General features: G+C 32.7%; 2 protein-coding genes across 3 annotated transcripts in view; one reads left to right on the forward strand and one right to left on the reverse strand.

The window, feature by feature from the left end:
* The window catches only part of LOC140451432 (somatostatin receptor type 2-like), a 1,059,667-nt gene that overhangs the window by 534,242 nt on the left and 512,710 nt on the right, over nucleotides 1–12,715 (forward strand). The window lies entirely within an intron of this gene.
* Nucleotides 4,056–4,535, reverse strand: LOC140451321 (uncharacterized). The gene has a single exon (XM_072545069.1). It carries the CDS (start codon nucleotides 4,533–4,535, stop codon nucleotides 4,056–4,058), a length of 480 nt encoding a protein of 159 aa, XP_072401170.1.

Here is a 12,715-nt window from a genome sequence, read left to right on the forward strand (position 1 = left end):
ACAAAGAAACAGATAAACTGATAAAAAAGAAAATAAGAGAAGCTAGAGAAAGATGGATAAGTGAGCAATGCCAGGAGTTGGAACAACTGGAGCGAAAATATGGCTTTTTTAATGTACACAAAAAGATTAAAGAAATGACAGGAAGGAGAAGAACAACACAGACAGGACAGATCAAAGATACAGATGGTTTACTCATAACAGATTTACAACAAAAAATGAATCGATGGACAGAATACATATCACAACTTTTTGATGACAAAGATAGACAAGAAATCTCAAACGAATATACAGATGATACAGGGCCTGATATAATCAGAGAAGAAATAGATTATGCAATCAAACAAGCGAAAAGTGGTAAGGTCCCCGGTCCTGATGAAATTCCTGTAGAACTGCACAAACTTATGGACGATGAATCTATTAAAATACTCCTAGATCTATTTAACACAATATATATAACTGGAATAATACCTAGGGAATGGCTCCGTTCGACCTTTATACTACTGCCAAAAAAGGCAAATACAAGGGAATGCAGCGAATATCGTACGATAGCTTTGATGAGTCATGCTCTAAAACTGTTCCTGAAAATAATCCATAATAGGATCTATAGGAAATTAGACGTAGACATCAGTAACACTCAGATGGGATTCAGAAAAGGGCTGGGTACAAGGGAGGCTCTGTTTGCAATGAACGTTCGCTCACAGAGATGCTTAGACATGAACCAAGAAATTTACACCTGTTTTATTGATTTCGAAAAGGCCTTTGACAAAGTACAACATGAACCACTAAGACAAATTCTAATAAAGAAAAATATGGACAGCCGAGATATTCGAATTATATGCAACCTATATTGGAATCAAACAGCAAATGTGAAGGTTGAGGGTAGGCTAACAGAAGAAATTCAAATCCGTCAAGGAGTCCGGCAGGGATGCATCTTGTCGCCACTTTTATTTAATCCGTATAGTGAAGCTATTTGTGAACAAGCACTCGAGGAAGAAGATCTTGGTCTGATAATAAATGGTGAGACGATCAACAATATAAGGTATGCTGACGATACGATTCTCCTAACGGGAACGCTAGTAGAACTACAACATCTCGTTCAAAATCTCAATATGTACTGTAACAGTTACGGCTTGAAAATTAATTTGAAAAAAACTAAATTTATGGTAATCACGAAATCAAAGAACATCAGAGCTAATCTTGTAATAGACAATACAACGATTGAGCGTGTGTCCTGTTATAAATATCTAGGTGCTTGGATCACAGACGATACTGATCAAACAAAAGAGATTAGATGTAGAATAGAAATCGCTAGATCAGTCTTTAATAGAATGCGCAAACTCTTTTGCAATCGTGATATCAATATAAAGTTACGAATACGAATGCTGCGATGTTATGTCTTTTCTACTCTGTTGTATGGAGTAGAGGTTTGGACACTAAAACAGTTGATCACAAAAAACATCGAAGCTTTCGAGATGTGGTGCTATAGGCGCATTCTCAGAATATCATGGATGGACCGCGTCACTAACACGCAAGTACTCCAAACTTTAGACAAAAGATGCGAAATTCTAAATGAGATAAAAACTAAAAAGATGGAATACTTGGGGCACATTGTGAGAGGTGAAAAGTACGAACTTTTAAGAAATATCATGCAGGGCAAAATTAAGGGCAAAAGAAGTGTGGGAAGAAGAAAAATATCGTGGCTTCGTAATCTACGTGAATGGTTCGGGTGTAGTTCGATTGAACTTTTTAGACGCGCTGCTAACAAAGTTGCAGTGGCCATGATGATTTCCAATCTCCGCTAGGAGTGGCACGAGAAGAAGAAGATTGAACCCTATGTTCATTAACCCATGCGTGTTTACATATTTGAGATCTATCAAATTCTCTATTTTTAATATAGGATTGATGTTCACTTATTCTAACATTTAATGGCCTTGATGTTTCACCTAAATAAAACTGATCGCATTCACAAGGATCTGGTTACCCATATTGAAAGAGGAAGTTATTAAAAGGAAAATACCAGTATTGGTAAGTTAGTAACATATAGAGAATACATCATTTATGTTTTTTTTAAATAATAAACATATAAAATCGGAATTTGGTGTTTATTGAAGGTAAACTAAATGTACGATACAAATACCATGTCGGGATAGTATTATGAGGTTTTTTCCTGGTTTTTCCGTCATAATTTACTATGGAATCACTAACAGGAGAATTTTACTGTCATCATGGCATGTATTTGTCTTTTTAAAGACGAATTACATGTTATGATCTTTTCTGACGGATATTCTCAAGTTGAAGTTGATTTCATGTAATCGAATGAACTATCTTATAAGTAAAGTCGTCCCAGGAACGCAACTCAACAATATTGGCAATATCATTTTAAAGTCGTCTACTTTAAAATGTATAATGTATGTCTGAATTGTCAATATAGATGAGTCAGATAAAATTAAATTATTAGAAGAATTTTTCACTAAGTAACAAAAAACAAAATTTGTTTAAGTTACTAATGTTTGTATTTTGAGAACGATTTCCGAAGTGGAAATTGAAACGTCAATAAACGTATTTTATCCTTCAATTGTGGCTTATTCCCATTTAAATAGTAATTAATTTAAAATGCCACAAGAAAATAGCTTCAGAACAATATTATAACTACCGATCCAACTTTTAATTGAAGATTGTGAGGTGTCAATCCTGGTAAATCCATCGAGTTTCATAATTCAAGCGGATAGTTGACGACATCATCTTGCTTAGTAGCCGAGTCAACTGATTTATATATCCTCAATTCGCCTGTATTTTGTTCTTGAATTTTGAAATTTAATTCATTTACATCTATGTTTTTTGCAGCCAATATAGCACGTTCGCTTAACCAATCATGGTTTTTGTAATTTTGAGCAACATCTGGAAACACCTTTTGAATAAATTCATCTTTTGGTCAAGTTACCTGACCAATTTACCAATTTAGTTAAATTACCAATGTCAATGAGTTGTTTAGAGAATATTTCTCAAGATTGGTCATTTTGCAACTCGACTTGCATATTCTTGCTTAAGTGTAATACCTTGACATGTTTCCACAAATTGGAGGACTTTAAACATGGATTGAGTTCATCAGCTGGCGTTGATCGTGAAATCACTGGCAATGTTTGACGAAAATCTCCTGCTAATAAAATCATTGCACAACGAAATGGGTTATGATTGCTCCGTAGATCTTGTAAGGTTCTATCTAAAGCCTTCAAAGATTTTTTATGTGACATCGTGCATTCATCCCAAACAATCAATTCACATTGCTACAAAACCTTTGCCATTGCAGAGTTCTTCGAAATGTTGCAGGTTGGAGTTTCGTTGCTTTGCATGTTTAATGGCAATTTTAGTACTGAATGGACTGTTCGATCACCTTCAAGCAAAGTTGCTGCGCTTCCCGACGAAGCGAGTGCAAGTGTAATTTTATTTTGTGAGCGAATTGTTGCTAATATCAATGAAATCAAAAAATTTTTTCCTGTACCACCAGGTGCATCTAAGAACCTCTTGTTTTATCATTTGTTACTTTCATAAGTGTATTAAATACACTTCTGTTGTTCATTCAATAGTGGAAGATTTGTTTGAATTAATTCTTTTAAAGTGTTGAGATCATACAGTTTTCTCGGTGCAACTCTTAGTTAAAAGCATCATGCATTGGACAATTGGGCGCGGTCAGGCCTAATTGAAATAATAGTTTGTTTGACATCCTCAAGCGCATGTCCTCAATTGAAATCAATGCTTCATTGCAAATTTCTTCGCTTATTTTTATATTTGGATTTCCCCTTCTGATCCGTATTTGATACAAAATATCATAACACAATATTATCTTTGTACTTGATCCACAAATCATTTGGGTTTGATGGGAAGCTTGTAGATATGATTAAAGAAAACAATGTTTGTGTTTGATGAGCTTGTGATGATATTACTGCATCATTGAGAGTTTGATCCCAATGAGCGTCATTTTCTAGCAGTTGCAAACGTTGGCAGGCTTCTCTGTATGATCCACACAAATCACCATCAACAGTTCGTTAATGTTGGAATTATGTTGGGCCACGTACATTGACTAATAGCAGTCGTAAATAAAAACATTCACCATTGCTTGGATGTACTGAATAAATCCGACCAATCGCATCGGTAGAATATGTATCTGGGTATCCAGGAACTGGTTTACCTTGTTTCCGTCGTATAAATCTTCTTGAGGATTGATTCCAAGTATAATATTTTGGCATTTCAGAATATAATAATGTTAAAGCAAAAGCATCGTTTTGGCATATCTCAAAAAAACTGGTGAATGTAGTAGATGGTGGCTGAGCAGCTCTTTGTACTACGTTCTGTGGTGTAAGGTATACTCTTTGTCCATTTTCTAAATGCACAGCTAAATGAACAACAGTAGGGTGTCTCTCATGAACAGGAAAAGAAAATATTCGCCAAAATGCTTCATTACTACTAACATAGCGACCCATTTGGTATTGAGTAACTTCATCATGGGAATTCTCTGCATTAATACCAATCACAGCCATGTCACTCTCTTTGGTTACATATTTGCAAATGCATTTAATAGATTTCACTGAATGGTAAGATTCAACATTGATGTGCGCTTTGAAGGTCTTTGATAAAATGGATGAATATGGAATAATCCAGCTACTATCTATTTCAATATCTTGAATTTCAAGATAAACTTGAATTAGATTAGATTATCGATTTCAATATAAACTTAATTGAAAAGCAATAAAATTCAAATTGACTCTAAATTTAGTTAGAAAATATTTCTACAGGAAAAATAAAAGTGCTGTTTTAAAACATAAAACATATTAAGATTGTTCCATGCTTTGTTGAGTTATGCGCTTACCAACACATTTTGCGATTCATTTTTGTATTATAGATTATAGATATATATATATATATATATATATATATATATATATATATATATATATATATATATATATATATATATATATATATATATATATAAACGTTTTCTGATCCTTTAATAATAAAATAATACAATGTACGACCCTAGTTAATGTACAAGGAATTTTAATTATCCAACGAACTTTAACCTTATGTTAAGAATGTTAAGAAATGTGATTCGGTCATTTGAATATCGGTTACAAAGTTGCATAGACGTTGGAGGTGGACATTTTGAACATTTTCTTTAGACTTATATCCTTAATATCACATTAATTGTTACATTCATTACATATTATTGTAATTTATATATTTTGTATTAGTTATTTATTGAATAAAATTTTTTTTTGTGTTATTACTTACACAAGAGTGAGTTATTTCTACTTACAAAAGTGATTTTAGCAGAAGTGGTAAAAGAGACATGTGGTAGCTTGAATTTAAATGAAATGCTATTTATTTATAGGCCGTTATAATCACAAAGCATGTCTAAATATACTAAAAGCGACCCCTATATAATAGCCTATAGCGGACCAATAGCTAAACAGCATTTCAAATTGAGTTACCACATGTCTTCTGGATGAGAGGTGAAATCTCGAAACCCGTGTAGAAGAATGGTGTAGAAGAAACATGCAGCTACTTTTATTTTTACGGCTTTTTTCTACTTAAAGAGTGCAAAAGATTTTGTTTTTTAAGCATAAACTGTAGATGTATTGTCGGAATAAAAGATTATTCCAAACGTTGTCTAATAGCATCCAGTATATCTTCCTGATCAGGGGTGAAACCTGAAAATACGTGTAGAAGAATGGTGAAACTCAAATTGAAAAGAAAGGCAATATTTTACTTTCCTTTCAATAGTACATTATCTGTTTCTATCTTCTTCACTTTAACTCTTACTACCTGTTTTCAATATATAACTATGATTTCGATGTCGTTTTTGTCTCAATCAGCGCTGTTTTTTGTCAAATAAAAGTGTAATTTTAACCTTTTAAATTTACAAATTTGTATTGACTTCAAAAATTAAAAACTGTCTTCCTGTACAAGTACAAATATTTACCAAAAAGTTTAAGAAAAAGATACGCTAATATCAACAAGTACTTACCAAATAACAGCACAATAGTTCTGTCTTGCATTGACGAGTATACAATTTGTCGCGCGTTTCGAACGATTTAATGACAGCACACACAAAGAAAATCGTTAGATACAATTCTCGATCATTAAGGGAATTATACTGGATGCTAAACACAAAATTCCTATGAATTTGTAGTCGTTTTAAGATATATTTATGTACGTCTCAGTACACTAGTTTTCTATTTTTTTTTAAATAGTTGTAGACTTAATTACACACTTCATATAGTCGAAGACCGAGATAGGGGGGTGATTAGGGGTGTACGAATACGACTATTTTTATAGCGGTGTTTGAAAAGATAAAAGAGCGCTACAGGGAGTATCATCTATTATAATCAAAAGAAGCCTACAGAAATTTATTAAAACCTTAGAAGCTCTTAACGAACGAATTATCAAAATAAATCTAATTATTTGCATCAATTGAAAATTGAAGTTTTACAAAGAAGTTCAAATATATATTATTTAACAGATCTCTTTTCCAAGATTTCCATCTACTTGGATTTATTAATATTAACTTTTAGTTCCATTTTGGAGCTTTCCCGAATCAGTTTTTTTGCTGTACTTGCCAGTTCTTTTCCATTTCTTGCAATGAGACCTGCATTATCAGCATATGCTAAGCATTGGTGCTCTTTGTATAAAATAGTGCCGAACCTATTTATCCACTAACCTTTACAATTTTTTTTAGACTTTACCATTGCGTTTTACAGCACAAATGGTTTGTCTAATTATCATTTTTACCAAACTTACTATTTTTTTCTGGCACTTGAAAATATTTTAGCGTTTCTATTAATTTATATTGTTGTGAAGCTATTTGCTTGTGGCATGTTAAAGTATAATCGGTTCACAATTTGTCGATAGCTCACTACAAGTTTAACCCTAATTAGAGAACTGAAATACAGAGAGGATAGGTAATACGATATAATAGTAAAAACCAACCTGAAACTGACGGTTTAAGATATTTTCGACTAACCCACTTTGTATCTGAAGGAATACAATACAGCAGTCAACCTTATAATCCGATTACGAAGGTATTTTGGTTACAGATGACCGACCAGTGTCGTAGAATATATGATTAAAACATTTATTTAAACTAAATAAATATATTTTTTAAATTGTACTTATGTAAATTGTATTTTTTAATAAAACTTATTTATTTTATTCAAAAATAAAAAGTTTCTTACCATTTGTAAAAGATACATTTATTTTATTAAGGGGACAGGCGCCAAATGTCGCCTGGCAAAATTTTCAATGTGTTTTAAATGTATCCATTATTTTGGAATCCGGAGAAAACTAATAAATATTTTAAAAAAATTTAAACGCAGAATGAAAGATTACATTATTACTGAGGGCAGAAAGACCCTGAAAACTTCTACAATTTTTATTTTAATATGTTATGTAACAGGGGTGAAAATAAAAGGGAAAATAAGTATAAGTTTTAATTGAAAATATTTCATGCAGAAGAAACTTTTTATTTATTCTAATAAATATTTCATTCTGCCTTCAAATTTTTCAAAAATTCTATTTAGTTTTCTGAGTATTTGAAAAAAAATGGATACATTTAAAACACATTGAACATTTTGACAGGCGACATTTTGCGCCGTTCCCCTTTAATACCTCACGATTACAACTACTATTACTTACCTTATATAATTACGATTGGAAAACTATTCAAATTCAAAATAAATAGGAATCAACTTCGGAATCCGAGTCGTCTTAAGGGTTAATAATTAGCGGTTGTGTCTCTACAGTCGCATCAATTATGTTATCAAGATCCCATATTTTTTATTCTTCTTCTATTACATGTCTTACTGCATCTTTCCAGTTTGGTCTATAATATGTTGTAAAGACTCGTATAACAATTCACGTACAGCTTGTATTTTATATGATGTATTTTTTCTAGCCACATAACTTTTCATTTGTGCCCAAACGAGTTCAATTAATTGGATTTATTTCGCAGTGGTAGGGTGGAAGTCTAAGGACTGTGATGTTTCGCCTTTCCGAAATTTTGTCAACTACTTATTTCTTGAACTTAGATTTGTGTTGCCGGGCAATTTTTAAAAGTTCTGCTTTTACCATTCCATCTTCGTAAGGGAGATATTTATTCCGCAGCCAGTCAAGAATATCCTGTTTCTTCCACGCAGTCGTTGGAAGTCTTTCTACTAGTCGTGAATGATAAGGTGCATTATCTAATACTATAATTAAATTTTGTGGTTGTGTTCAATCATCTACTCAAAATACTCTTCGAAAACATCAGCTGTCATCTCCTCGTGATAGTCTTTTGTGCTTTTGGACTGAAATTCCAACAAACCATGCTTAACAAATCCTTTTTCACTGCCAATGTGAGAAATGATTAATCTACTGCCTTTACCAGAAGGTGGGGAGATATCAGTAGACCAACCTTCCATAAAGGCTTGCCTGGAGCTTAATATATTTTTATCTGACTAAATTTTTTTTAAAGTATGACCTGAGTTTACCCACGTTTCATCCTGGTAGAAGATGGGTCTTTCTTCAGCCCGGAATTTTCGTATGGATCTTAGATGATTTCTTCTCCAACATATTATCTCCTCCCAGTCAATCAAAAGTGATTTTCGGTCTGATTTCTCCCACCGGAAATTTAATTCTTTTAAAACTTGACACAATTTAGTGCGTCCGATATGAGGCAAATCCGGGTCGTCTCTAACTTCTTGTAAAATTTTGTTTAGGTTTGGTATTAGTTTTTTGAAAGAACAAATTCCATGAATTTTCCTTCGAATACCATTTTTGGCAAATTCATCAATTTCAATAGGCTTTTTCCCTCTCTTTAAGTGTTCGTTTGTGTTTGGGTTAGCTATACCGTGTTTTTTTCTTTCTGATAGGAACCTTTATATAGTTGACTCCCCTACGCCAGTTATGTTGGCACAACTTTCGACTATGTTGCGAACAGTGTTTGTGGGATTCTGAGAAACCAGAGCATCGTGAACATTTAGGATAAGAGTCTTCCCTCTTGGTGAATAGACAGACTTAATGACTGTACTCAACAGTACAGGTGTAAAACTTGATGATGTTGATGATGAAGCTATCACAAACAATCCAACAAAACGAGCACGAACGAAAGGTACGTATATGTTTGTAGGTATATGGAATAAAAAATCACTCACGCACTGCATATAATTCGCAAAAGAAATATTCGAGACGCTAATTACTGCCGTAGACGCGGAAACACCGACGAGCCGTAAATTACATGCGACCAAACACGTACTAAACAAAAAAATTGTTTTCGTTCGTAATAACTTCACCCTTTCAAGTTAAGTTTCGCATATAAACTGAACAGACGAGGCACGTGGCCAAAGCCGGCATCTTTATACCCATTATATTATTAAAAATCTGGGGAATTCTATTCTAATTATTTTGCAACGAATAGTACCTTCTGATATGAATTCCAGGTTTTCTAGTAAAGTAATTAAACGCGAAGATTAGTATTGAAATATCCAAAGAGATAAGGTATTCTTATTTACAAAATTGTTAATGGTTAAATAATTCTTATTTTTATTAATATAATATAATAACCAACATTAGCCGTGAAAGTTTTAATTGTTTTTTGCTTAATATATTAGTATTAAAACATTATTAATAATATATATAACAGTATTAAAACATTATATTATTAATTAATGAATAAACACCTCAGGAACGCCTAAGATTTACGACCGTTTTATGAGTTTGAGGCATATTTCGTGCTCTCAACAATTTGTGAACGGAGAATAATTACTATTTAAATGGGAATAAGCCACAATTAAAGGTTAAAGTACGTTTGTTGACGTTTCAATTTCCACTTCGGAAATCGTTCTCAAAATACAAACATTAGTAAATTGAATTTACTTTCAATTTACTAAATTGAATTTACTTTCAATTTACTAAATTTTTACAGTTATGCCATGTATAACCATAATTAAAAGTTTAATTTTTAATAGCAAATCAATCACAGAAAGGACAAGAAAAACGTTTTTTTATAAATATTTCTTTTAAATGTATCTTTATGTTTATGTAATATTTATTTTAAAAATCCAGATTATTGTTCTCCATCAAAAAAATTTTCCCTACTATTTCTCCCCCTAACGTTCTTTATTTATGTACTGTATTATTTGATGTTTAACATGCGTGGTTTACCAAAATGTTTCATTGACCTGTTTAAAATTGAAAAAATTCAATAATATTAACGAATTTTTACTGAAAGCACTCCAGTATGTCAACATAACGCGGTGCCTGCGGTAACGGTTTTGGATTTTGATATAACTTTGTAAATTTTAGATTGCAGCTATGTGAAACAATATTTTTGATGCACTTCAGTTTTATTTATGTACATCAATATTTTTGGTTGATAAAGGTAGACATAATTCAGGTATAAACGAAAGCATCATTTAATTCTAAGAAAAATTGAGGAGCTCGCGTGCAAAACCGGATATATCCACTTTTTACACAAAATCATGTTTTGGTGGTTTCAGGGTCTAAGCCATGATATCTATAGGTCTGTATATTGATTTGCAACCAAAACCGTATGAATCCCTTCAAAATCGTTAATTAAAGTTCGACCTTTGGAGCAAATCTGGTTATATCCAAATTTTGCAGGCAAAAGCTGATATATCCAAATAAACAAGTCTGTGCGTATTCTGTTGCAACTTTTAGTTCGTTACTGACATTGGTTATGATCACACGTGCTTTCAATCGTGCTTAATAAAGTAGTGTGTTTAAGTTTTACGTTAAAAAGTGTATATTGTGGAGGAGAATATTAGTGTAAGTGAAGGAAGTAATGGAAGCAGGAAACGAAAAAGACGCGAGAACAAAAGGGAAGCGAGTAAAAAGAAAAAGTAAGTTGTTTTAAAATTGTGATTTTACTAATTTTTTTGTAATTTTAGGTATTTAGATCCCGGCCCTAGATTAGAAGGTTTTACACGTCCTTGTAGTCATGATGGTAAAACATATGAATGCTGCAAAGTGAGTACGCAAGATATTATAAGTCTTAGAAAACAGTTTTATAGTAACGAAGAGAATGTTTTTATGTAAATATATGTCTGTTGTGCCAGTTAAACGACGCAGACAAAATAAAGAAATGAAAGAAAGGAACGCAACAGTTTGTTACTTGTTAAAGTCTGATAAAAATATGGTTAGGGTTTGCAAAAATTTTTTCTCTGCTGTTTTTGGCCTTACTAAATCCAGACTTGTCACTGTTACAAACGTTTTGGAGGAAGGAGGTGTTCCGAAGGAGAAAAGGGGAGGTGATAGAGTATCCAAGAAAACTGCATCAAAAAAAGAAAAAGTACGACAATTTATTGATTCTTTGCGTGGTAAAGAAAGCCACTACAATAGAAAAAAGTCGAAACGTATATATCTTTCTGCAACTCTTTCTGTGGCAAAGTGCATAAAATGTATAACAGGCAATGTAATCCTGAAGATCAAGTAACCTACGATATGTTCAGAAATATATTTTTAAATGATTTTAATGTCGGCTTCTCATCCCCTGCGTCAGATGTATGTTCCAAGGTTAAAAGAGCAATTAAGACACACAAGAGACCTACAGCGAAGACAAAACCTCATTATGGAGTACCGCGTCCATAGAAAAAGGGCAAACACTTTCTATGAACTCGCCCAAGAAAAACCTGATAATAGCATGACCTTTTGTTTCGACCTTCAGCAAGTTCAACTGCTACCCCGAACACCAATCGGGGATGCGTTTTATTCTCATCAAATTAGTTGGTAAGCTTTTTGCTGCGTTCCTATGACGTCTTGTAATCCGATATTCTATGTCTGGACCGAAGATTTGGCTGGAAGAGGGGCCATTAAAATTGGTTCTGCTTTATTTCATTATCTTCAAAGTTTGAATTATGAAGGAGTACATCTTCTCAGACTATTCTGCGATGGATGTGGAGGGCAGAATAAGAATTCACATATCATTCACACCCTAATATATTGGCTTAAAAACCAGTCCCCAGATAATTTGACAGAAATAATAATAACATTTCCAGTCCGAGGACATAGCTTTCTACCTATGGACTGATTATTCGTTAAAGTTGAGAAAATCTTGAAAAGACATCCAGTCATAACGTCTAAAGAAAAATACATAGAAATGTATTCGGAACTAGGTTCGGTAAAAACACTTGGTTCTGACTGGCAAATGTCTGATGTTAATGAACTGGAAAAAGTGTATAAGAAAATAAATGGAATTTCTGAATGCAAAATAATCCACTTAAAAAAATTTGTGAATAAAAATAATGAAACTACTATTAAAGTAAAAAAGTTTCAATTTTATCGGTTCACAGCATCAGGTGACACAACTTGGGAGTCGCTTGTCAAGAAGGGAAAATGAGAAAATATACGGCTAAGTAATTCAATACCAGTTAAGAAGAAAAAAAGTTTGAATCATTTGATGAAAGAGCATTTTGGTGAAGATTGGCGAAACAGGGAAGACCCTTTGTGATACAAAAATTTATTAGACAGTAATGGAGAAGAAACCGTAGATATTTCGGAAAATAATGAAACCCAAGAAGAAGGAGACAAGCTATGCGATTGCCTGCACGAAGAGACTGCAATACATATTTAAATTTGTTCGTTCTATTTTTGCAAATATTACTTTAACTAACTTGTTTTGTTTATTTAATGAAAAATAAATAATTTTTTTCGCTCACAGTGT

The sequence above is a fragment of the Diabrotica undecimpunctata genome, chromosome 9 (genome assembly GCF_040954645.1).
Source record: "Diabrotica undecimpunctata isolate CICGRU chromosome 9, icDiaUnde3, whole genome shotgun sequence".
Lineage (NCBI taxonomy): Eukaryota > Metazoa > Arthropoda > Insecta > Coleoptera > Chrysomelidae > Diabrotica > Diabrotica undecimpunctata.

What these genes read in the sequence shown, in the direction of transcription:
- LOC140451321 (XM_072545069.1), bottom strand. Translation starts at nt 4,535, where the DNA reads ATGGCTGTGATTGGTATTAATGCAGAGAATTCCCATGATGAAGTTACT.